Here is a 26,182-nt window from a genome sequence, read left to right as displayed (position 1 = left end):
CCTTTGTAGTGTAAAAACAAAATAAAAAGAGCCTTATGAACCAGCACTTACTATACAATTTGATTGTTAATCTTGCCTCAGCCCCTTGGACTTCTTACCCTCTAGTACTGCTTGTCAATGAAATATAGGAGGTAGCCCATTTCAGTGCTTTTATACCATGCAATCCTAATTTTAAACATATTCAAGGCCAGTCCCAAGCATGATGAAATTTTCCCTAGGGGATTTAGGAATGGTTTAGGATTACCCCTTATCCTGGCCTAAATTTGTGCCAGAGTTGTGGCTGGGCCCTCATGCAGGAGGAGGTTTGGATCTTGCATAACTTGGCTTCTCTCTTTCCCCAGTCCTTCTATACCTCCTTTCTAACTCTTCCTCAAGCAGAAGAAGAATTTTGACTTTCTTTCAAGTACAATCTGTTGACAGATCTCTGTGATCTGCCAACACAAGAAAGTTCTGTCAGCTGAATGCATTTGGGATGGAAGAAGAGGTTTGTGTCTAATCCCTTACATCTAACATAATAGTGAGTTTGGGCTGCACTTTCAGTCCAGAATTACAATTTCCTGAGTATTTTCATTTGCCTGCCCCATTTAAAATGGGAATATAGAGCTAGAAGAGGTTCATAAAAGAACAACACAACTGGGTGAATAAATTCCTTATCTGAAATAAAGGAGGTAGACCTTTTCCATTGACAAAATGATGGGTAAGGCTTATGAATGTGTGCTGGCTTTAGTGGTTTTTTCCTCAAAGATGGAAAAAGGGAGGAAGAGCTGGGGAAAAGAGAGAGTAAGAGAAATGGAAGAGTCTAGTCAAGTATATAATTATAAGAATTTTGGACATTGTGAAAAATGGAGATTGTGAAAAATGTTTTTTTAGTCCAAAATAAATACATGTTTGCAGAGGTGGAATATAAAACACTACAGAGAGTTCTATCCATCATGCTCTTTTTGTTAGCTTCATTGGCATACTGACAGTTTCCCTGAAATGCTACACTATCACATCTGGAAATTACATTGTTGATCAAAGTGGACCTTAAGAGTAGCCTACACAACCTGGAAAACATATTTTGTTGGGTTTGTGGCTTGCAGTGGGTCAGCAAGAAGTTTTGAGACCCTGTTCCAAGCCACTGGTTCCTATATTTTGAATACAATTCTGTTTTATTCAGAATTTTGTAACAGCTCTAAATGGAACACTAGTCCTTTAGTCTTGAATTGCCATATTGTTCATTCATATTTTGCACAGCATTCCCATCATATCAGTGTTAGCCCATTGTGTTCTAGTGTTTTCTGAGTAGCTCCTTCTTCTCCTAGATTCAATTCTCCAGAGTATTTTTCTTTGGGGCAAAACGCAATTGAAGTAACATTCTGTGTGACAAGCAAAAGCCTATAAAGGCTTTTCATGATTCCAGTACATTTAAACAGAATGTTCCCTTGCTGATTCTGTTTCTTCCTGATGATCAGGATTGGAGGATTAGTGAATAAATATCCTCTGATTTGTCCCTTGAACAGCTTTTCTAAACTGTTTCAGTTCCAGTGTTTTTTTCTTATGATATCATAGACAGAAAGGTTTTCCCATCCTTTTCCTAAGACTAAAATAGTGCTAAACAGTGTAAGTTTATAAATATATATCAGGTTGAAAATCAATGCCTCAACTGTGCTAAAGGATCACCACCACCACCACCAGCAGCAGCAGCATCACACCACCCTTTCTCCAGAACTGGCACAAATTAAAACAAATAAAAATATATACAGTATATAGTTAAAATCATGCAAAAAGTGATTGTTAAAACATAATCAAACTATATATAACTTTAAACCCATTTAGAGTGTATTGATTAAAAATAGTAAAAGTAAGTAAAACAGTACTCTGGTAGGAAAGCAGTCAGGTTAAGCTAATAACATGGTGATCCACATGGCTTCTGTAACATGAACTAGTTTTCTCCAACTGGGATAGTTTGTCAGCTAGAAAGATAGCTTTGGGCGCGTTACAGATGCGGCTATAGTATGTCCCCAGGACATATTAGGGTTAGGAAGGGGCGTCACTTCCTGACGCCCCTAACCCTAGTACGGACTAGGTCCGTACAAAATGGAGGCACCCTATACACATGGGCGTTGCCATTGCTACGTCATGACCGTGCCACCTCCAAATGGGGCAGCGCGGAAGTGACATACTGGAGCCGCATGAGGGCACCCTTTCCATGGCCCCAAAGGAGCTCCGTTTCGGAGCTCCTTCCACCTTTGCGTCACTGGGCGCAGCCTTTACTTGGCTGCGCCAGTGATGCAGAGCAGAAAGGGGCCAAGCAGCCCCTTTCTCCTCCTCCGTGCCGGTGCCAGGTGTCTTTTGCCACTTTCCCGCAGCCTGGAAAGCAGCGGATCGGGGCCTCAGAGGCTGTGGTTGTGGCAGCTGAGGCCCCGATCCAGCAGGGAAAGGACCGGATACAGGCCGCTCCAAATGGGCAGTCTGTAACGCACCTTGGTCACTTTTATCTATGTTCCTCTGGCATCCTATCTGAATTATAAGTACTGCCATGTATTGTTGTGTGGAGTGGTCTTGGAAGGCTGGATTTTGGATTATGACCAGTTTTTTTTTACTGGGACCAGGTAAATGGAACCTATCTTGTTGCTTTAAAACGGCATGAGTTAAAGTGCTAGTTTTGGTATCTAAAACCCTGACAGGAACCCAACATTTCAAGAACTGTTTTCTCCAACACGAACCTTCATTGAACAGGGGTTGGACTTAGTGATCTTGAGATCCTTTCCAACTGATTCTTTGCTTCTATGAACCTTCCAAGTCATTAAACTTATGCCCAGAGGGTCTTTGGATGTCCCTGTCTATTAGAGATGAAATGCAGTGGATGGTGACCTGATACAGGGCTTTTCCTCTTTGTGGGACCTCTTGTCCAAGAGATGTGTGATGACTTGTCAACACAAAAACTTTTTATGTGCATGTGTGCCTTTTGAATCATAATTTTTTTAGACAGCTGCTTTAAGTTGATTCACCACTGCTCATCACTATTTGCTTACTTCATTTTTGTTCTACTGATTTTATTGTTGTTGCATTGCTTCTAAATCTTTGTTAAGTGCACTTAAAGGAAGAATAGCAAGTGTTTGAAATAACAACAAATAAGCAACAACATGACAATGTATACGCCTTTGTTCAGATTAATACAAATGAAGAATTGCTTTATCATCTGTACACAAGGTTATCTTATTCAGGATTTGCGTTTTTTGCATACTGGTAGTGGAACAGGGCCAGCTGAGATCAAATGATTTTTAGGAGGGAATGGCAACCACTAAATATATTTTTCATGACTTTCTGTGATATCAGCTTTCCCTCTCCTTTGCTGATGTTTCAGTGGCTATTTTTCTCCTTTTAATTCATTTTTCCTCAAATGGCTGCGATGACATCACAATACCATGTAACCAATCAGATTTTCCTACTTTCCAATTCCAAGAGCAAAGGAATCCTATACGGGACCTAAAGATCTTAGGACATCACAAACTAAATATAAATCAATAGTGTGATGCAGCAACCAAAAAGGCCAATGGGGCTGTGTCAACAACATAGTGTCCCTACTGAGGGAAAGAGTAGTGCAACTGTGTTCTGCTTTGGTCAGAACTCAACTGTTTATCACACAGGCCCTTGGAACAGACCTGACGCATTACAAAAGGGGGCATGATGGGAACAGGAGGTGGCATAGAATGCATCTTACCGCACAGGAGAACAACAATGATGACGACGACGCTGCCTCCGCCAGAAGTTCCCATCACATTCTGGATGCATCTTAGAGGGATTGATTTTCAGGAACGCTTCTAAACAGTTCCTGAAAATCGCCTCCTGGGGAATACATCCGGAATGTAATGAGAACTTCCAGCAGTAGCGGCATTCTCTTGTGCATTAAGATGCGTTCTATGCTGCCTTCCGTTCCCATCAACTCCCCTTTTGTAATGCAACAGGCCAGTTCCAGGGCCTGTGCGATAAACTATTGTGTCTAGTTCTGAGTACCACCATTCAAGAAGGATATTGACAACATGGAATACGTGAAGAGGACAAACAAAGATGATCAGAGGTCTGGAAACCAAACCTAATGTGGAATCTTATTATGCTGAAAAGGAGAAACATGTGGATTTTGGAGAGGTAGATTCAAATTGCTTGTAACATTTGAGCTTCTTGGATGGCCTGTGCCACTCAGACTTACTTCTCTCTTACAAATGAAATAATGTTGCCAATAAGTATAGGTCTCTTGTGAATAGGTAGACTCCAGGATTACAAAGTATGTAACATGTATTTTGTTGTTAACTGCCCTTGAGCAAACCTCAGCTCATGGTGACCCTGTGTATGAGACATCTCCAAGAACCCCTGTTCTCCCTTGCCCATGGCCTCTCTGAATGAATCCATCCATTTGGCATGTGACCTCCCTTTCTTTCTGCTGCCTTCTACCTTTCCTAGTGTTGTTGTCTTTTCTAATGATTCATGCCTTATCATGATGTTGCCAAAATACAACAGCCCCAGTTTTATCTCTCTGGCTTCCAATGAGAGTTTGGGCTTGATCTGTTCAAGAATCCATTTGTTTCTGTTCATGGCCATCCATGGTATCATCAGCACTCTTCTCCAGCACCTCTTCTCAAAAGAGTTTATTTTCTTTATGCCAGCTTTCTTCACTGTCCACCTCTCACATCCATACATGGTGATGACTTTGATGATCCTCACTTTAGTGTTCAAAGCTATATCTTTGGCTTTATGATCTTGTCCATTTCTTTCATAGCTGCTCTTCCTAATCCTAGCCTTCTTCTGATTTCCTGACTACAGTCTCCGTTCTGATTAATGTTCGATCCAAGGCATGAGAACTCTTTGATATTTTCAATTTTCTTGTTATGTGGAATAAATTCTTGTAGATCTTCTATGGTCATTATTTTTATTTTCTTAAAGTTCAACATCAAGCCTACTATGGCACTTTCCTTCTTCAGTAATTACTTCAGGTCTTCGTTGGTTTCTGCTTCATAGTATTGTGCATATCTTAGGTTGTTAATGTTCCTTCCTCCTGTCTTCACTCCTCCTGCCTCTGAGTCAAAGCCTGCTCTCCATAAAATGTTTTCTGCAGACAGGTAGAATAAATAGGATGATAGTATGTAGCCTTACTTGACCCTTTTGTTAATTGGGAACATTCTGTTTCTCCGTATTCAGTTCTGATGACAGCCTCTTGTCCTGAGAACAGGTTGCTCATTAGGATAATCAAATGGATAACATTAATCATCAAAGATTTTGATGTGGAATAATAGCCTGAGGAAGGGCCTTTTTACACATTGTAATTTCATGGCATAATTTTGGAATTCAGCAGATTGTGCAACCCTGAAAAAACCATTCTGTGTCCACAGTGAAGCATGGATGGAAAGAATGTTTAAAAATACATGGAAAATGGATTTTAAAAACCAAACCTTGCCTCTTAAGTGTTAGGAAACTCAGGCAAGGAAAATCTAGGTCTGATTTGCAGTTTTGGTCTTATTTCTGTGCAATATTTACATGTGGGTGTTTGTTTATTTTACAGAAAACAGCCCTTTCAGCACAGGACAATAGTATCTATGTGCCATAATATAGACATTTTTTGGCCAGTTATGCTGTTTCAAGCACTAAAAATGTTTTCTACACAAACGTACTATGTGTGAATTGAGTAAGTTAGTCAAGAATCCCTACTCTGGAGTTGAGGGTTGTACACTTAGCTATGCATTCCATTAGCACCAAGAGGACAACAATCTTTTGGCCCCCAGCAATGTTGGAAATTAAGGAAGACTGAGTCCCCGCCCAATCTTCCAGTTTCTAAGGAGAGCTCAAGTTGGAAGTGTGTGGCTTTGGAAGCTCCCCAGGGAGTGGACAAGGGTTGGGCAGGTAGCAGGGAGGGCCATATTATACTCTCCTCAGTTGCCAAAGTATTATTTTTGTCATCCCAAATCATCAATACATCCTAGGTAGTAGTAGTAGTAGTAGTAGTTTTATTTCGTCATTGACCAGTAACATCCTAGGATATATCAGCTCAAGAGCCTTAGTTTGTTATTTGTAATGACTTTGTTGTGACTGCAAGCTTGTTTTTATCAGGAACATGATATCCCTCAAGCTTCCCAATGTATTCTTTGTTCACATAGCTGTTTAAAGGGAAATACTGATTTTGAAAGAACTTGCCATTATCCAGAGGGAGGAAATCTAGTTTGAGTTTTATCGATCTCTTAAGCATTCTTAAACAAAACAAAAAAAAAGTTATTTTGTTTTAAGATAAGCAATCATGCAAATAACAAGCCAATTGATGTGGCATCTGATGCATGTGTAATTCAAGTAAGAAGATGAATGGATGATTTTTAATAGTTTTAATCAAGTGTGCATTTATTTTTCTTTGTTAAAAAGAAAAGATAAATTGCATTAAAGCATATTGGTAATTTTTACTTCACACAGAACTGTATCATCAGGAAAGTGAGTTGGTTACATTTTGGACAGAACTCTACTATTTCAGAGTTCACATGGGTCCACAAGGGTTTTATCCCATCAGAAACCTCCTTCATGTTGAAAATGTAAACATTCAAAAGTGAGCTATCAAAAGAGATGAGATGGTTCTGAAGCAGGCAATCACCATGCCATACAGACTGACATGGATGGTGCAGCATTGCACCATTGTACAATGTCTGTTTCTAAACATTTGAATCATCTTTCAGTCACAGCTTTAAACTGTTAGAGTAAGACTTAAATGCTTTTGTGAGCCCTAACTAAAATAAACCAATTGAATTGCTGGGATTTACCTGAGTATTGATTTAACATGCAACAATTATTCAAAAGGCCTGTTCTAGTTGGAAGCACAAGTTTAGGTTTAATCCCTGTTCTGTTTGTTATTGCAGGGATTCGTGTTCGTCTTATTTCCCCTCTTTCTGTTTCAACATTAGTTTAAAGACATATTTTCTGGGGGTGATGGGGGGACGATTCAGCACCTTGGGTGGGTCCATTACATTTTAAAATAAATTTACTCTGCCACCGGCACAGAAACCACCATGACTTAGTATAGGCTTGGGTAGATTTTTCCCTCCACTGCTGCCTTGGCAATTGACTTCTTCATATTATAGATGCTCTAGAATAGGGGTGGGCAAAGTTCAGCACTCACACCACATGTGGCCTCCACACTACCCAGCAGTCGTGTGTGTGTGTGTGTGTGTGTGTGTGTGTGTGTGTATTGTGAAAATGTTATCCTGTTCCAGCATATTCCCAGGTTTATTCTAGGGAGTGTGGAAGGCATTCCGTCCATGTTTGGAGCTCGCGAAGGTCAAAAACATTTTTTGCAAAGATATTTTGAAAACCTTTTTTTGCCCCAACTTCTCTTAAATGTTCCTTGGGGACATGGGATACGTATCTACCACATTTTTCTGTCCACATGGGCCAACATAGGCCCAGTAGAGGTCTCTTTTGGGACCCAAAATATGGTGATAATGTCCCCATAACTCCTAGAAATCTTTGGCGACAAAACGATTATGAATGTATAAGTGTGAGCAGTTTCAGCCTTCCAAGGTCTCCTGGGGGCTAATGCCACTCACTAGCCTTCCAAAGTCTCTCTCTCTCTCTCTCTCTCTCTCTCTCTCACACACACACACACACACACACACACACACACACACACCGGTATTCTAGAGGTTCAAAGGCTGTTGTCTGGATATTTGGTATTTTTTTAATGGTCTCTATCTCTGCTTACCTAATGCATATAGGAAGCTGTGAGCCTCCTTGGGTCTCTTTCTGGGAGAAAAGTGGCATAAAAATGAAAATAATAAGATGATGGTAATGATGCACCTTTCATTAGGGGGGCTTTTTGTATCTTTGTATCCAAACTGATACATAACTCCATTAAAGGAACTAAAGATACTATAACATGGGTGAGTTTAGAGAAAAGCTACACTGAGCATCTAACTATACAGTGTGCTGTATCCAGAGTACACAAATTTGTCCTCTAAACTTTCCTTCTTCCTTCATAAGCTGTATGTTTATAATGCCTAATGTACCTTTTCTGCAAAGAGGGAGATTTGCAACAAAATTGTTTCGTATCACCATAAGTCTCCCTTAATAATTTAAGCTTTTAATCTTTTACAATATTTTTCTATCCAGTGTGGCCTTCTATAGAGCTGCACACTGAATTCACCAATAGTTTTTCTTAGAAAAATATAATTAAGTGGCAGTTATAGTTCTTTACTAAACTAAACCACAATATATATTGGTTGCTCTATCGAAGTTAGAAGTTTGTAGCAATAATGCAAAGCATTTCAACAAAAAGTTTTACGTCACACAGAATTATCATCTTAATCACACACATGTACTGCCTGGTTCTCTTTAAAAAGCAGGTTATCTCACCGCTTGCACATAATCACTCATTTTTCAGGAGGATTTGAAAAGGAGTTGTGAGGTTTTAGGAAGATACCTCGGAATGAAATTTTTCTATCTGTGTATTACAATTTTGAATAGTAACTTTTCTGCAAAGAAACCTTTGTTTCTCGGAAAATAACTGTCGAAGGATTGGTGATGTTTAATATGGAGCAATATTTCAAAGGTATTTGATAGCCACTCTGCTAGTCACTTTTGATTTCCCAGCTGCCACAGAAACTCACTTAAGGATGAAAATAATCTAATACCCTCTTTCTTTTCTTTTCTCTTTTTCTTCTGAATTACAGGTTTAAGATTTTTACGAGCTCTTAGACTGATACAGTTCTCAGAAATTTTGCAGTTTCTGAATATCCTTAAAACAAGGTAAGGAGTTAATATATGCTTTTGACCTTTTACATAGCGGTGAACTTCACAATTTCTTGGGGCATGGCAGACAAGATTTAGACTTCTGTCTGATTATGTCTGATTTTCAAATATGAGCAAAGGTTCTGTTTTATTCTGATTTTTTATGCTGCATTTGCTATTCAGATAACAACTACTTAATGATCTTCTCCAGTGAAGCACTTCAGGGAGTTTACTTCAGATTTATAAATTGTTCTTTCCTTCCTTGACAGAATATCCAAGTATTTACAGCACAGTCCTATACATGTTTACTTAAAAGGCACTTACTCTCAGCTAACTGTTCATAGGGCTGCAGCCTTAATAAAGTTGATGATTAATTGCGGTTGGAAAATCCACATTTGCATGGTTATTTGAATACTGCTTTTTCTCACACAATTTGCAAATTTTCCTTTCCAAAATTCTGCCCTCTTCTTGGTGGCATTCACTGACTGATTCCTGCATATACTTTACATATGCAATGCACTTTAAAGCAAATATAAATTGAAAGTACTGTGCCAGCGTGTTGTAATGTTGGATTAGGACTCTGGAAACCTGGGTCCAAATCCTCTCTTGGTCAGAGAAACCCACTGGGTGACCCTGGGCAAATGGCACTCTCTCAGACGAAGTGAAAGACAAAAAAATCTCTAAACAAATTTTGCCAAGAAAACCCTGTAAGATGAGCAGTAGGCTCATCTTAGGGTTGCCATAACTCAGGAACTATCTGAAGGCGCACAAACATAACATCAACAACAATTTCAATATATATATTGCATTCAGTCCACTGACACTGCAGTATAACCTCAAAAGTGTTGAAGGTGAATATTTCCTTAGTGTATGTATTGCAGATTCTTAAAAGATTTATCACAACTCTGAATCTAATATGAGCTCTACTTTCCCCAACGTTTGTCTCGAAAATCCATATTTGTAGGTATACGTTGCCAAAAGAGCCAACATGTTCTGGTAGTTTGAGTGTTGGATTACATCTCTGGAGACCAAGATTTGAATCCCCACTTGGCCATGCAAACCCACTGTGTGCTTTTGGGCAAGTCATACTCTCTCAGCCTTGAAGGAAGGCAAAGGCAAATTCCTTCTGAACAATATCTTGCCAAGAAAACCCCATGATAGGTTCACCTTAGGGTTGCCATGAGTCAGAAATGATTTGAAGGCACTCAACAACAAATTGCCAAGTTATATCTTGCAAGTGCTTAATGGAAACTCAGAAGTCATAGCTTCTTTCTCGTATTTCCCCTTACCTCCTCATCTCAGACCTCTTTGCAGCATGTGTCCATTCCTCTGTATTGGGATCAGAAAACAAATAGACTGAGGACATGGATTAGAGTAAGCTTTGTTGCTAAGTGTATAATTTCATTTGAAATTTCAAGTTATAACAGCAGTATGCATATCGCAGCCTTCTTTTACGAAAGCAAAAGTGCTTTAGCCAAATTATGTAGGAATACATTGTGCAAAGTATATGTACATAGTTGAATATTTGATGTTTTTGTGTGCATTCAAATTGTTTTTGTTGTATGGTGACACTAAGGCAAACCTATCATAGGGGTTTCTTAGTAAGATTTGCTTTCCTCTGAGGTAGAGAGTGTCTGACTTGCCCAAGGTCACCCAGTCGGTTCCCATGGCTGAGCAGGGATTAAAACCCAGCTCTCCAGGGTCATAGTACACCACTCCAAGCACTACACCACATTGGTTCTCTCTATTTGTTTTAATACACTGATATAATTTGATATGTATTATACATTAACACCATTCAGAAGCTTCCCAAGTCTTGCTTTATAAGCAAGTGGATCATTTGGAAGCTTTTCCCTGTCTCTGTAATGCCAAAGTAACACTACACATTGGGATAATATCACACTGATGGTTTAGTAGGCAAGGGCAAGGAGGAAGGAAAAAGAGATGGACTTGTAGAAAAGTTTAAGAGATTGTGCCTTTTATTTTAAAGATCACCTCTTTCTGGGTGCTCAAACTACTGTGAAATTCTTTTCTCTGTCAAAGGTTGCTATAATACAATGCCATAATTTCAATCAACTCTGAATATTGTTTCATAGCCTCCATATCAAACCCCAGGAAGTTTTCATGAAGTTTACTCTGTGTTTATACAGAAGGTATTTGTTGTTTCTGCACCACAGAAGGAGATTTCAATATCATGTGGAACTACATAAAGCCTTTCAGTATTTTAAAATACATATGGACATGCAAATATATGGTCTTCAAACAACCACAAATCCAATCAAACTGAGGGAGAATAAGAATTTATATTTTGTCCAAATATAAGGAATTTTAATAGGAAGTAGAATTCTCTTATCAGTTCTCTAGCTTCATTTTGCATCTTTCTTCATACTAAGAGGACACAGGGTACATCTACACTGTAGAAGTAATGGACTTCAACACCACTTTAAATGCTGTATGTCCAGTCTATGGTTACAAGGTCTTTAGCTTTTTCTACAAAAGAATGTTGGTGCCTCAGAAAGCTATAAATCCAAGGTTTCCGTAGGATGGAGCCATGGCAGTTAAAATCGTGTCAGACCCCATTATTTCTATAGCGTAGATGCACCCATAGACTTTAGGATGTGGCTATTTGAACAGCCCTACTAAATGTTATTGGCATCAGACCTGATGTGTGGAAGTTGGTGGAACTTAACAATGAAATAATATTTGCAGTTCAGTAGTGCCTCACATCCTCTTTCACCTCACAATAAGGCATTAATGTGAAGAAAAAGAAGTAGGGAAATGCACAAGATAATGATGTCCAGATACAATACCCAGAACATGGAAAAGTTAGTTTTTAGGGCTACAAAGCCCAGAAGCTTTTTGGACTATAATTCCCATTGCCCATATGGCGGAGGGATTATGAAATGATAGTTGAAAAAAGTAACTGTTCCAAGTTACTGGATCACTCTACATATAAAGGGAAGTAAGAACGCTAGAAAAGACCTCCATTTTCAGCTGCTGCTGCAGTGTCTTCATCCCAACTAGCTTCACTCATCAGGTGCTGCTGCAAAGTGATAAATGCATAAGCAGAAAATATGGTGACATCCATGTGAACATTTCCCCACACTTTCTCATGTCAGTGGATTGATTATTTATTTAAAAAAAATAATCACAGACTTCCTTTTACAGAGCAAAACAGTGCACTTAATGGCAAGTGTAACTGAGAGGCTGTCTGTTTCAGTATTGATAATGGCCCATGTGTTTCTGTTTTGGAGTTTTAACAAGAGGGAAAAGCTGGATGAATACAGTAGACCAATGCTACACAAAGTGGTGCTGTATGTCATACTGCTAGTCTGCAGCAGCTGACAGTTTGTGGCAATTTCCAAGAAACTTTGGAAATTTGGCACAAGTATGGGACCAGTCCTTGGCCCATTGAGGGAAAAAATTGTCAGTCTGCTGTATTGCATAGGTCAAGAAACACAATGGTAGCAAGTGAAAGCATATAAATTGAAAATGCTATGCCAACATGGTGTAATGATCAGCATGTTGTAGAGTTGGACTAGGAGACCTGGGTTTGAATCCCTTCTCGGTCATAGAAACTCACTGGGTGACCTTGGGCAAGTCACACTCTTTCAGCTTCAGACGAAGGCAAAGACAAAAAATCCTCTGAACAATTTTTTGCCAAGAAAACCTGTGATAGGTTCACAATAGGGTTGCCATAGAATCATAGAGTTGGAAGAGACCACAAGGGCCATCCAGTTCAACCCCCTGCCATGCAGGAAATCTCAATAAAAGAATACCTGACAGTTGGCCATCCAGCCTTTGTTTAAAAATCTCCAAAGGAAGAGAGTCCACCAGACTCCGAGGGAGTGCGTTCCACTTTGGAACAGCCCTTGCTGTCAGGAAGTTCCTCCTAATGTTGAGGTGGAATCTCTTTTCCTGTAGCTTGCATCCATTGTTCCAGGTCCTATTCTCTGCAGCAGAAAACAAGCCTATTCCCTCCTCAATGTGACATCCCTTCAAATATTTAAACAGGGCTATCATATCACCTCTTAACCTTCTCTTCTCCAGGATGAACATCCCCAGCTCCATAAGTCATTCCTCATAGGAATGAAGGGTTTCCAGACCCTTCATCATTTTAGTTGCCCTCCTTTGGAGACACTCTAGTTTCTCAATGTCCTTTTTGAATTGTGGTGCCCAGAAATGGACACAATATTCCAGGTGGGGTCTGACCAAAGCAGAATAATTCAGAAGCTACAATGACAATAGCTAGAACAAGAATGGCACTGCATATCTTTCCACAGTTTCAAGATAAGTATACACATTTGTGTTTCATCAGCTGACACTGTGGTATAACTTCAGATACCTTGAAGATGACTGTTCAGGCAAACATGCTTCATTCAGAGAGTCAATAAAAGAGACATTCATATAACACCTTGATTCCCAGAAAATCAGTTGTATGGAAAAATCACATTCACAGCAAATGGCTGGACTTTTTCTAATTATCTGAACATTGAGGAAAAGATAAATTATTTCTTTACCAGATCATTCAGAGATACATGAGTGCCAATATAGCTACCCAGGTGTATATTCCTGGCTAGATAATTAACAGTAGTTCTAATTATTGGAGGAGCAGTAACGAGGTTCATTAAATTCAATTCCCCACTCATCTTTTGAATTGTTGATTATGTCTTCTAAGTAAATGGTTACTGGATCAAACTAGGAGCACTATGTGCTGTACTTACTATCATAGAAATACCTGTTTTAGTTCATAGTTAGTTAATATACTAGTAGTACTAGTCAGACCTAAGCAAATAACACCATAATATTCCTGTTCCTAAGGGGTAACAAGAACAACACTACAGCCATTATTTGCTTGCTTTTAATACAGCTACCTTTGAAATTATACAGTTGTATATGTGTTTGTGGGCACTATTTTCTCCCTTATGACAAATTATTAAACTTAATAAAGTGAAGCAATTTAAATTGATTACTTACCCACCCCACCCTGCCCGGTTTGGTGATTTAAATGAGGTTTCAGTAAAACTTCAGGAGCTTACACTGGGCTCAGTTAGAATTAGGGATTGCACAGATGTCTCAAAGAGCTTAAAGAGCAGGAAAATGTTGGTGACTAATCCATCTATATTTAGAACCCTGGCTGAAAAGACAAAGGCATCTCATAGACAGGCTGGAAACACTTTTGTATAAACATGCAATATGTCCACAAAAAGGAGGCATTAAAACATTTTCAGAAGGCCATTCAAAACTTCTTCCTCTGATTCAGAAATCCTTTAAATGATACTTAAATGTTTTAAATGAGTTCAATTCAAAAGGTGTATGCTATGTCCTTGGTTAGGGTATAGATGAGCAACTGCTAACCAAAATGCCACATTCACCCCATCTCAATCCACCCCAATCCATTAAGGTGTGGGTAAAGGGATGCGGTTGCTCAAGTGGATGCTGATTCTGTTGACTGCAAGACTGGCAGGTTGGCAGTTTGAGGCCTGGGTGCCACATGATCGGGTGAGCTCCCATCACTAGTGCCAGCTTCTGCCAACCTAGCAGTTCGAAAACATGCAAATGCAAGTAAATAAATAGGTACCACTCCAGTGGGAAGGTAAACAGCATCCTGTGCAGTCATGCTGGCCACATGATCACAGAATAGTCTCTGACAACGCTAGCTCTTTGACTTAGTAACGGAGGTGAGCACTGCCTCCTATGGTTGGACATGGCTTGACAACTTTGTCAACGGGGATTACTTTTACCTTTAAAGGTTTGTACACAATATCAATTGAAACAAAAATAAGGGGAATATTTACATGATGTTAAGACATGAACATTGATTATTGCTTTAATTCTCTTTGTCCTACCTGTGGCTGCTTATGTGTGCTCCATAATTGTGACACCATCATAGTTTTGACTTTATTTTGGAATGTAGCACCCTTGTGCAAAATATATGCCCATCTCTTCTGGGTCACTCTTTACAAAACAGAAACAAAACCCCAATCCCATGATATACATGGTATTATGAGGCCTAAGACATGTATTGTGGTTTTATGGACTGGTACCTACTGATGAACTGTTATTCTCAGCACATATATTCATAAAGATAACCAACTCAGCAAACCATGTGTCCCCAATATGTATGGAACTGGGGAAACATACCAAAGCATTCATACAAGCCACATGCAGAACTTCTCAAACTTTGGAGCTACTTTGTTTTGGGGGCACATGGTTTGTTGAGTTGGTCATGGGTTCATTTTTATCAGTATGATGCTTTAACACAGAAAGTATGACTGGAAGTCCTGGGAGAGAAGTAATAAATGAAACAAAGGTGAGACTGGTATAAGAGTAATTCCTTGAAACGATTAAATTCAGTAAAAGAGGCTCAGCTGAAAGAAAACTCTAAAAGCATATTGTTTTTTCTCCCCCATCCTCTATTGTTTTTTAAAACCAGTAATTCCATCAAGTTGGTGAATCTGTGCTCAATATTTATTAGCACATGGCTGACAGCAGCTGGATTTATACATTTGGTAAGTATGCTTTGAAAATATTTATGAGGGGGGTATCATAGATAAGCTGTTGCTGTTGTTATTTCCCTGAACCCTTGCCCTGTCCTGTCTCATACACTCTTACAAAAGCAAAGTGTTTTAAAAACAAAATAGCCTTTACTTTGACAAAATAAAAGGGAGAGATTTTTCCCATATATGTGGGCAAAAAAATTCCAACCATATGCCAAAGACACAACTATTAGGAGAATTCCAATGCATGTTTCCAAAAGGTTTCAGTGATATTTGATTTTGGTGGCTGATACGGAAGGGGAAAACAGCAGGAAACAGTTAAGCAAACATTTAGCCCATTAACCACAACTAGCTGTCACTCAAGCTTCTTTACATAAAAATAACAACATTTGGTGGGAGGAAGGGAATAAAAATCTGGACTGCTTCTAATTTGGCCTTACTCTAATGGTTAAACAATTCTGGAATTAGAGACATCTTTAACAGAGTTCGTCAATGTTGATACATAACCACAAGGTGGCAATGTTTCATCAGCAAAAGCAAGTAAAATTTGTTACAGGCAAAATACTGGTGCATATTATTTATAAAAACAGATTACATATTACTAACATTCATGTGTAAAATTACTTGAAGTATAGTTTAGTTGGGAGGAAAGGAAATACTTTCATTACTTCCCGAGATTGATGCATATTTTACTTTGCAGTCCAATATGTAAACAATTTATGACAAAATCTGGTCCCTTTGTAAAGTAAAACCATCTTAAATCCTAATCCTGTACTATATTGAGCTCTTCTCATGAGGTGTTTGGCTGAAGCCAACATGAGCTGAAACCTTGTCCAGCATGTTTCCATGCTCAGTTGTGTGTGATAACTTGTGGCCCTGACTGGTAAGTTAGTGGTCCACATGTCATACAGTTGCACATCCTGGTGCACCCCTGCCCTAACGGAATCAACAGCCCCAGCATGTCAACAATGACAGTTGCTGTAGCTGATCTGAGCACATGTACCAACTTCTTACCCCTCCTTGCATTTCCAGACAGACATTTGTGTGGATAGTTGCAAGCAATGGTATTGTTGGTTACTGTTGCACAGATGGGGACGCTGGGGTTTCCAGACCCAAGCAGGCTTTCCAGAGATTGGTTCTTTGCATCATAATTAGCTAGTTAAGGTTAAATCAAAGCAGAATAGCCAAATCAGTTTATCTACCATATATACTCGATTATAAGTCGATCCCATGTATAAGTCAAGGGCAAGTTTTAGGACCAAAATTATGAATTGTGATATGATCCATGGATAAGTTGAGGGTAAAACTTAGGGACATCTAACAAAGGATGTAAAGGATGAAGCAAAGGAAAACAATGCCCAAGAACGTACAAAATTCCAGCAAGCATAAATATTTGTGCTCACACTAAAGGCTTCATGGATGAGAAAATAGAGGCGGTTCAGTGATTTCAGGGCAGATGACACTCTTGCCTTTCACCAGGGGATGGTTCCTTTTTTAATGAGAGTTAAAGAACAGTACCTACATTGACCCAAGGATAGGTCAACTCAGGTTTTTTGGGTCAAGTTTTTGACCTAAATTTCTAGACTTATACATGAGTATATACAATATATCTATATGTGTCTTTTAGGGATGGGAAGAATATTCTCATTTGTTTCCTTGTTGAAAAATGGTTTTCTTGTCATATAGAAAAACCAGCTGGGGAAGCATAATTGGGCAGAGAGATTTTTGCTCAGTTGTCTTCTAGTATTTGAAAGTGAAATATTCCAGAGGATTTTTCTGCACAGGGAAATATATAACTTTTTTGTGCAAAAAATACAGAATACATTGTGTATGTCTGTAGTGAGATAAACAGACAGGAGGACACTCGGTTTAAGGGCACATTGTTAGCATTCTAGAGTTACTGGTTTTGTTTTGTTTTTACAGTTCTCATTATTCAACATCATAGCAGGCCAAGGGATGTTGTTATTATCCTTTAGCCAGAGAGAAAAGTATTTGGCCCTGCACACTCGACAAGATTCATGTCTGACCAAGGATCTAAACCTCCGTCTCCCAGGGTTAACCAGCATGCAATTAATGTATGAAAAGGGATGGTTTTCCTTCTCTTTTGCAGAGACCCAAACATTTATCTGCTGTTATTCTTCTGTTGTAGGTGGAGAACTCAGGGGATCCATGGGAAAACTTCCAAAATAACCAAGCGCTTACATATTGGGAATGTGTTTATTTACTAATGGTTACTATGTCCACTGTTGGTTATGGAGATGTTTATGCAAAAACAACCCTTGGTCGCCTTTTCATGGTCTTCTTCATCCTCGGGGGATTGGTAAAATTCTTATGTTATTTTGTGCTGGGTTTCTTTTTCAGTGATTATAGCAAATGGATGAGTTGTTTAAAATATTATAAAATATATATGAAAAGTTGAACTTTGTATATCTGTTTACTTAACTGACATGTAAATACAGTGGAGCCCTTGAAGTGTAATGCATGCAGATACAGAAAGTGCCTGGAGAATTTACAATATTAACTTGGTAATTACTGGCAGTGTATTAATGTGGTGATTATAGTAATGATAATTTAAAGCTAGCTGCGGTTTCAAGAACCTCCCTCCCTTCTGTGTTCCTTCCCAATATTCCAACAAACACTGTGGCTTAGGACCACCTTTAAAGAGCCGCTTGCCCGTTCCAGACAATGGCAAAATTATGTTCTCTTTCATTTCAACACATGGCAACCATGCAAGGTAACATGGTGCTAACACATGCTGTCAGTACAAATTTCCCAAGAGGTCAGCTAGTTATGTCTCTGCTGTGCTTGAAGAGCTGAGTAAGTACATTGAACGAAAATATATAACAGATATTGTCTCTAATCAAATTGCCTTTGTTATCTTTATGCCAATGCTAAAGACACTATGGCAACAACTGCAATTTTTTGTCTTAAAAAACAGCATTCCTAGCGCTAAGATATACATTTCACAAGGTAAGTAACTTATAAAAATTCAGTCCACCGTATATGTGCTATATACATAAAGTCACATAAGTAGTGTAAGTATTCTTACATATTTCTGTATATCTCATCTACATCTCTTTTAAGGGATGTTGCATCTACCAAGTGCATTATAAATGCAATATATTTATATGCATTTATTTCCAATGTGAACCAAAAATGAGGCCAAGTTCACTGGCAGCAGCTCTTAGAAGTATCCAGCCACACGCAAAATGTTTGTTGGACAAAACATGGCAGATTACATTTCCCCCTCCTCATCACTTTTTCTTTTGCATCCTTCCATGTTCTTATCAACTTTTTTAAAAGGTGAACTTTTAAAAATATATATTATTTTAGCTACACCATGTTCATTCACATGCGTGTGGAGGAAAGCCTCTGCTACCATCTTGTTTTCTTTGAGAATGGGGGACAACCCCTAATCTTTTATAATTTAGCTTAGTAACGACACACACTTTTTGTTTGCTTTGTCTTTGTTGGGGCATTTTGGCGGTGTGTAATCTTTCCACTTGCCCCCTTTCAGAAAGTTTTAGCCATGGCAGCGCTTTGTCAATTGGTTGCCACATTGACCTCATTTTGTTCTTGGGTTTTTTGTTTTGTTTTGTTTTGTGTGCCTTTCTCCATCTTTTGACCATTTTCTTTAGTTGCTCAGGTGTGCATCTCTTCAAGACTAACTTTTATGTCCAATCTTCTTGTTTTGATTTTATTTAAAAAAAAACATTTTTTTAACAAAAACATTTTTTTTTGGGAAAAAACCCTTTATGGATCTAAGTCTTTTGAATTTTCAGATCTTAAAGATGATATATCTTCTTAAAATATTCATCATCCCCCTTTCTTTGGCCTCTCTTTTTAGTCTTTTCTTCTGTCTCCTATCTTCTTCCTTAGGCCATGTTTGCCAGCTACGTCCCTGAAATCATAGAGTTAATAGGAAACCGCAAGAAATATGGTGGTTCCTATAGTGCGGTTAGTGGAAGAAAGTAAGTATTCCAAGAGGCTCTGCTGCCTCTAGTGCAGTAGAACACTCTCTGCATGCCATTTTCTTTTTTTTTGTTTTTGTTTCATGCATGTAGGCAATGTTTGCGCGCTACGTGCCAGAAATTGCTGCTCTCATCCTTAACCGGAAGAAATACGGCGGGACTTTTAACTCAACCCGAGGCAGAAAGTAAGTCTTAAAAAAAAAAAGACCAGGCGTGGTTCTGTGAGGTTAAACAGCCCGCCATGATGGTGACATCTGACTCACGGACACACCATGATGCACTCCTCTCTCTGTGTGTGTTTGTGTGTGTATGTGTGTCCTGTTGACATCAAATGTCATCCCTTTCCCAAGTTATCACAGTACGTTTTAGAGATCTGGGCCATGCTAAGGTGCAAGTCACAATGGTATAGCCTGTCCTACAAGGGAAATCTGGATAACACCAGAATTCAGCTTGCACTGTCTCAAAGATATCCCTGCTATTATTAATTGCAGTCAGCTTAGGGAGCTAAGCCGTTAGTTGTGTTAAAATTCTTCCCATCAGCAAAAAATTACTTCTGTGCAGTTGTATAAACTACATACTACATACATATCCTAAAACCTGGGGGGGGGGGGGGTTCCACATGTCATCCTCTTGGCAGTGTGTAGCAAACACTGCCAGGCTATGCTCAGGTCGAGGCACTGTTCATGAGAACTGTTGCTTCTGTAATGGAGCTGGACCCATAGCTCTTGTCATGCACTTGAATATTGTGCATCTCCAAAAAGCTACCACAGACATGTAGATCAAAGTGCTTATACGTACAGATTCTGTATGAAGCACCAATTCTGACAAGTGGTATCACCTTGTTATAAACTTGGGGTAGCTGCTGCATGTACTGCTTTTCATGGAAATACTGACATTGTGAGCTCAACCCTATGTTGGGTTCATTTAGGGGGAAATGGGTGTGTATACTGGGTGCCCCACAAATAAACCTATGTTCCCCACCCACCCATTAAAAGACTACCAAAAGTGCTCCTTGCACTGATTTAAATTTTACTTGATAATCTTAATTGCATTTTTCATAGGACAACATCTGTAGCTTCTGAAAATTTCTCCAGAGTTGAAGCCATTGTTTTTAAATCCCACTCACTCCATGTCACTTTTTGAACTAATATTGGATCCATAGTGACCTTGCCCACATAACTCACAAGTTCCCAAAGCCCTATAATCATGTGCTTGCTAATTCTACCTTAGTATATCATTTTCTCAACAACTCAGAATATTCAAATGCATTTCTTTAGACAGACAACATTTCCTTTAACTAGGGCCACCAAAGTTCATTCCTCTTCCTGCCCAAACTAATGTGACAAAAGCCATCCTATATAAAAATGGGGAAATCTTAAAGTCATAAAGAGAGCTGTCACATGGATGAGCCCAATTAATTAAAATTTAGAATCTGGAATCATTGCGGATTTTGAACACTATTTTTTTTCCTCTGCTGCTTTGTGGCTCCCATATCAGTAGAGCATTGAATCTACTCTGGGTTTTAATCTAGAGTGTTGGTGCAGATATAATACTCGTGCATTTTACGGCTTCAGACTGCTAGTTAGAAAATATTTTTGACTAACGTCCTATACAAAAATGGAGCAGAATCCTTTCCACTTAAAGAAACCAATTTTTTTCTACACAGTTAGCCATATTTGGGGGAATATTTCACATGACAAATTATTTGGATAAGACTTTTCTTATCTGTAGGTTCTATCAGCACATTCTACACCTAGTATGAGCCCCAAGGAACACAGTGAAAGGAGGTTTATATTAGTTATGTCTAAGTCAAATTGATTTCAGTGGGGATTAATTGGAACAGACTCTTGCTGGAGTAAGTCCCCCCCTTCTGTTTTCATTGATTTAAAATAGGTAATTAATTGTTTAATTAAAATCTTCCATGTTTTGTCTAGTTCAGTGTTGGGGATTGTTTGATGCCAAGATATTACAACCTACAGAGGAGGCCCAGTCTTTTAGCAGAATTCTATTCATATGTTTTCCGAAATGAGAATAAAGATCCCTGGGAAAGCAGAGTTTGGAAAAGTTCCTTTTTATATTAGCACTTTTTAGTTACAACTTTCAGAATTCCCCAGCCAGCATGATCACTGTTCCACAATTATCTCTTTCAAGCTCTAGGAAAAATGCATATAAGGCCAAAGCCTAAGTAGTATAAAAATCAAATAAAGCACTTTTCTATACAGGATTATAGAGATATATATGCTACCCACCATCATGTTGCCCAAATACATAACTTTTAAAAAGAAGCTAATCTGTTAATGATGATGTGTTGTCACTGGTACCCAGCATTGCTCTGTTGTCTCTAAACACAGATCTTCACAGTCCCACATTCTGGTGACTTTAATGGCTAGCTAGTAGGCTTCTCTGCTAGCTTTGTGGCTTGCTTAATTTTATTTTCTCTTTGGGAGCTCCTGCTTTCTCTATAAAATATGCTCTTTGTTTTGTCTCCATTCTCTTGTCTCTTGTTTGCCTGTATATTTTGTTGACTTAAGCTGAACTCTGTCATCAGTGCACAGACTGTTTGATTTAACTTTATGCATTATTTCCTGGTTCAAAAAGCTAATTTCTGAATACTTTGGAGAAGCCTTAGCTCACATTCATCTTTCATCAAAGCCCATAAGCATGGGAACAGCTCAGTAAAAAGCCATTAGCAATCTTATGTTTGATATTGGTTTTGCAGTCAGTAGAACAAGATTGATGAAATGTTATGTTTGGCCAAAAATTTGAGTTTTCCTTTGGAATTCAGCACTGAGAGAATGGGCTGTCAGAACCAATAAGTTTTCCATTGCCTGAGATTGGAGGCATGTGGTAATAATTAGCAATACATAGTCTTTAACTGAGCAGCTCAGCACAGATTCTGGCATTAAACATAATGAGAAACTACAGTTCTGTGATTTCTAATGTCAAAAAGTTTCCAGATAAAATTAAATGCATTTGCAAAAACTGGAGCTGCTAAACTGTGTTGAAAGATGTTATTCAGAGTCTTAAACATAGTGTATGTATTTCCTTCTCTCAGGAAGAAAGAAACATTAAGCTTCTTCCTTTATATTTTTTTATTTTAAAAAACCCATAATGACAAAGGATAGAGAGCTCAGAATAAAGGCTAGCAGGCTCTGGTTATGAAAGCATAGCAGTTTTGATCCACCAAGTTTAAGGCTGTAAAACTGTGCACATATACTGAGTCTGAGCTGTAAATTTAGAAGTTTCTAGTTTAAACTTAGCCTGAGTTATAAATTTGCTGGGTAGGCTTTCTCTCCTTAGCCCATTCTTAACTGCAATATGTGATAATCTTAAAGATTGCTATAAGAATTACAGAGACCAACTATTGCTGCTATAAAAAAGTTTTGGACACACTAAAATGATGGTGAATAATAATGAACATTCTTTAGTTAGTAATGATTACAAAACAACCAAGTAAACCAACTAAATGGTTGAATGGTTACCATCTGTTACATGGCCTAGTTTGCCATATAGCATTTGGTGTTTTCAAACTTGCAGAGAGGGAGGCATTTGGTCCATTGGTTATTAGTATCCCAATATTCTGTATCATAAAAGTCTGTTCCTCACTGCTTTTCTGGGGAAGAGGGAACCATTTGTGAAACTTGGTACCAGGTGAGTGGTCACACGTTTCCCAAATGCAATCCTTTGAAAAATTTTCTTTTCTTTTCCACTTTCTGAATTTCCCCCCTGTCCTGCCATGGTGGGTTAGAAGCATTGCTGGCTGTGCCATCACTCAGAGTGAGACAGTCATATCGGGCAGCAGATGGTGGGAGGTAAAAGCAAGCCATTGAGAAAGGGAGTTATGTGACACATAGCCTGTCCGATGCCCTGCAGGTTAGTTTGCATTTTTCAAGATAAAGGAAAGTCAAGGGAAATAACAGCCCCACTATATCATGCTGGTCAGTTCTGGAAACCTCATTTTAAGAAGAGTATTAACAAGCTGAAGCAGGCTCAGAGAAAGGCAACAAAGATTATAAGAGGTATGGAGAACAAAGCATATGAAGAAAAGTTGCCAGACGTGGGCATACTCAGCCTGCTGAAGAGAAGACTGAAGTATAACGTAATTGCACTATTTAAATATCTCAAGGGCTGTCACAGAGAGGAGGGGGCAAGCTTGTTCTCTACTGTCCCAGAAGGTAGAAACAGGTCTAATGGTTTTAATTTACAGGAAGGTAGATTTTGATTGAAGATTAGAAGGAACATCTTGACAGTAAGAGTGGCTTGGCAACGGAACCAAATGCCTAGAGAGGTGGTGGGTCTGGACAAGTATCTGATGAGGATGCTTTAGCTGGAGCAGGGGGTTGGCCTGGATGGCCCATGTGGCCCCTACCATGTTTCTATGATTCTGTGATTCAAGGTTGTTGTCCCATTACCAGTATTGAAGAAGGATTCAGCTTCAAGTCATGACTTTTGTGCATGATCATGCATGGCAGTTTAGAAGGAAGAGACAGGTAAGACAGACCCAGTTCAACACGGAAAACATTGAAATTATTAGTGAAGATAATAGTCAAGAACAAATGGTAGAATGCACATAACAAAATGGTATTGGAGCTTACTCTCCTTGGACTTTGCCAGAAGCTGGAGTGGTTTCAGCTAAATTGTGTTTGACTTGGTAGGGATTGTTTTAGTTCATTCTGTTTACTGTTTGATATCTTTGTAATTTTATCAGTCATGTATTCTCTGTTGTGGGTTGCTTCAGTATTAAAAATAAAGCACTTGAGGCCAAGTCTGATTGGAAGCAAAACATGTTTATTTGTATGTGGCATTTTGCTTGAGTAGAACAGAGTACCACTGAGCCTAAAGGCATAAGGAAGCTAAACAAGGTCAGTCCTGGTTAGTACTTGGATGGGACACCACTAATTAATACCAGGTGCTGTAGGCTATATTACAGAGGAAGGAATTGGCAAAACTCTTACTTTGCATCTATAAAAAGAAATTTGGAATGTATTATTGTTTCCCTAGGTATTTTTCCTTATTCAGAAGGGAGGTACAATCTCAGTGTAGTTCTTGGTTTATGCAACTTCTTTCCACTTCCAAAGCAGAAGTGGGAATCAAGCAGCCCTGAAGATGCTGTTGAACTGTAGCTCCCAGCATTCCTTACCACTGGCTAAGTTGGCTAGGGCTGCAGGGAAAATCCAGTCCAATAACATGGTTCTCACCCCTACTCTGAAAGCCTTGCATGTTGTATAGGAATTATGAATCTTACAGCAGTATACTTTGAAGCTACACTGGATGCCAACTGGGGTGAAGTAGCAAATGTTTTAGCATTCTGGGATGGGTCATTGCTCCATACATATTTTACCTGTCTATGATCTACAGGTTAAATAGATCTCTTTTTCGATCTTTATTACGGCCAATTGGCCAGCACAAAATAGATCTCTGGTAAGACGAATTGAAATAACTTGACTATAACTTTGGAGAGCTATTAAATGAAAATAGATATCTGTGGTCTAGATAGATATCCATGGAAGGTTAGAACAGACTTACATTCTTCAATGTCAAATGAAGTCCACCAGCTCTACATGTTGACCTCTTGCTTTTGTTACCTGCCAAAAGAGGACTGTCTGTTACCTCATGGATAGCTTGCTAAGTCAGAAGTTCTCCAGGCCTGAAAGAGCATGAGGTTGCAGTTCTACAAGCAGGATTAGAATGCTTGGATGAATTCTAGAAATGCTTGGGTGCAGGTTACTGTCTTTTCAATCTTTTCCACAGATTTATTATTATTATGATAAAGCAAAGCAATTCCCAAACATCTGCTTTTAGAAGGGACAATAATGGGGAAAATTTGACTTTATATAAAGCAGTTCTTAGGGAGGCCATGCTCATAAAGAACACAAGTAAATTTAAATAGAATGTGACTATCTTTAGTAACATATCCCACAAGAAACCAAATGGCCCTTCTGGTTCTCATGCAATGTTTAATTTGTTAAAGCAGAGTCTCCAGAATTTTCCAGATGGGGTTTTGTGCAGGCTTAAAAGACCTATATCTTTTTCTTTTGTTTTTTTGTGAGTCACATAAACTGTAAAGAAACAGATAGGACCACATTGAAAGTATGAGCCAGTAGAAGGGGGAACCATGCACATCCCAGTGAGGAGAATATAAATATGAAGTCGAAGGCTTTCATGGCTGGCATCCATAGTTTTTTGTGGGTTTTTCGGGCCATGTGGCCATGTTCTAGCAGAGTTTCTTCCTGACGTTTCTCTGAAGATGCCAGCCACAGATGCTGGCGAAATGTCAGGAAGAAACTCTGCTAGAACATGGCCACATAGCCCCAAAACCCCACAAAAAACTAAGAATATAAATACAACTTTTTACATGCCATTCCAGGCCAACATGCATAGAAAAATATCCATATCCACAAGTAAATCTTGTTCTGAGGCCTGTAGACTGTCTTTAAAAGATAAATAAGAATTGGTTGCCTTAGAAGATTACTGAAGTAGAGGTATAAAGTAATTTTGCATACTAAAAATCATTCACACTAATGAATTCTATTAGTTTCATGTTTTTACTTGTTAACCCTATTCATGGATTTGCGTATCCTGAACTAGGGGTATGTGAGTAATTGTCTGCAGCCTGTGTGGACTTTCCCTGGTCAATTCTCTCTGCATTGGATATGAACCAGATGCATTCTGGTGTTTGTAAAATAGTGTATCGAAGAAAGTAGGCATTGGAAACATGGGAAAAATGCTTTAATGGGTTAGGAAAATGGGTGACAGCAATGTGTACAGTTTGAAAAATCTGCAATAAAATACACACATCCCACCAGAGCAGATTTCATCATGCAAAAAGAGAAAGCAAAACCAGGAAGTATCCATGGATTGGATGTGGAGGTGGGGAGGGGAGAAATCCACAGTATATTCATATTGTAACGACTGTATCTTTACCCTTCTGAGTACAAGTGACTCTTTTGAAAAATGGAACATATCCTGCAA

General features: G+C 38.8%; 1 protein-coding gene across 26 annotated transcripts in view; it reads left to right on the top strand.

The window, feature by feature from the left end:
* KCNMA1 (potassium calcium-activated channel subfamily M alpha 1) overlaps nt 1-26,182 on the top strand; it is a 612,911-nt gene that overhangs the window by 371,611 nt on the left and 215,118 nt on the right. For all 26 annotated transcript variants that reach the window (XM_042456625.1, XM_042456624.1, XM_042456616.1 and 23 more), the window contains exons 6-9: nt 8,682-8,757; nt 15,176-15,251; nt 17,389-17,559; nt 19,119-19,210. In XM_042456625.1, the coding sequence (XP_042312559.1) occupies nt 8,682-8,757; nt 15,176-15,251; nt 17,389-17,559; nt 19,119-19,210 (415 nt within the window). The remainder of the gene's footprint in view (nt 1-8,681; nt 8,758-15,175; nt 15,252-17,388; nt 17,560-19,118; nt 19,211-26,182) is intronic.

The sequence above is a fragment of the Sceloporus undulatus genome, chromosome 3 (genome assembly GCF_019175285.1).
Source record: "Sceloporus undulatus isolate JIND9_A2432 ecotype Alabama chromosome 3, SceUnd_v1.1, whole genome shotgun sequence".
Classification (NCBI taxonomy): Eukaryota; Metazoa; Chordata; class Lepidosauria; order Squamata; family Phrynosomatidae; genus Sceloporus; species Sceloporus undulatus.
The sequence above is the reverse complement of the archived record's forward strand: the minus strand, read 5'-3'. Positions and strand labels throughout refer to the sequence as shown.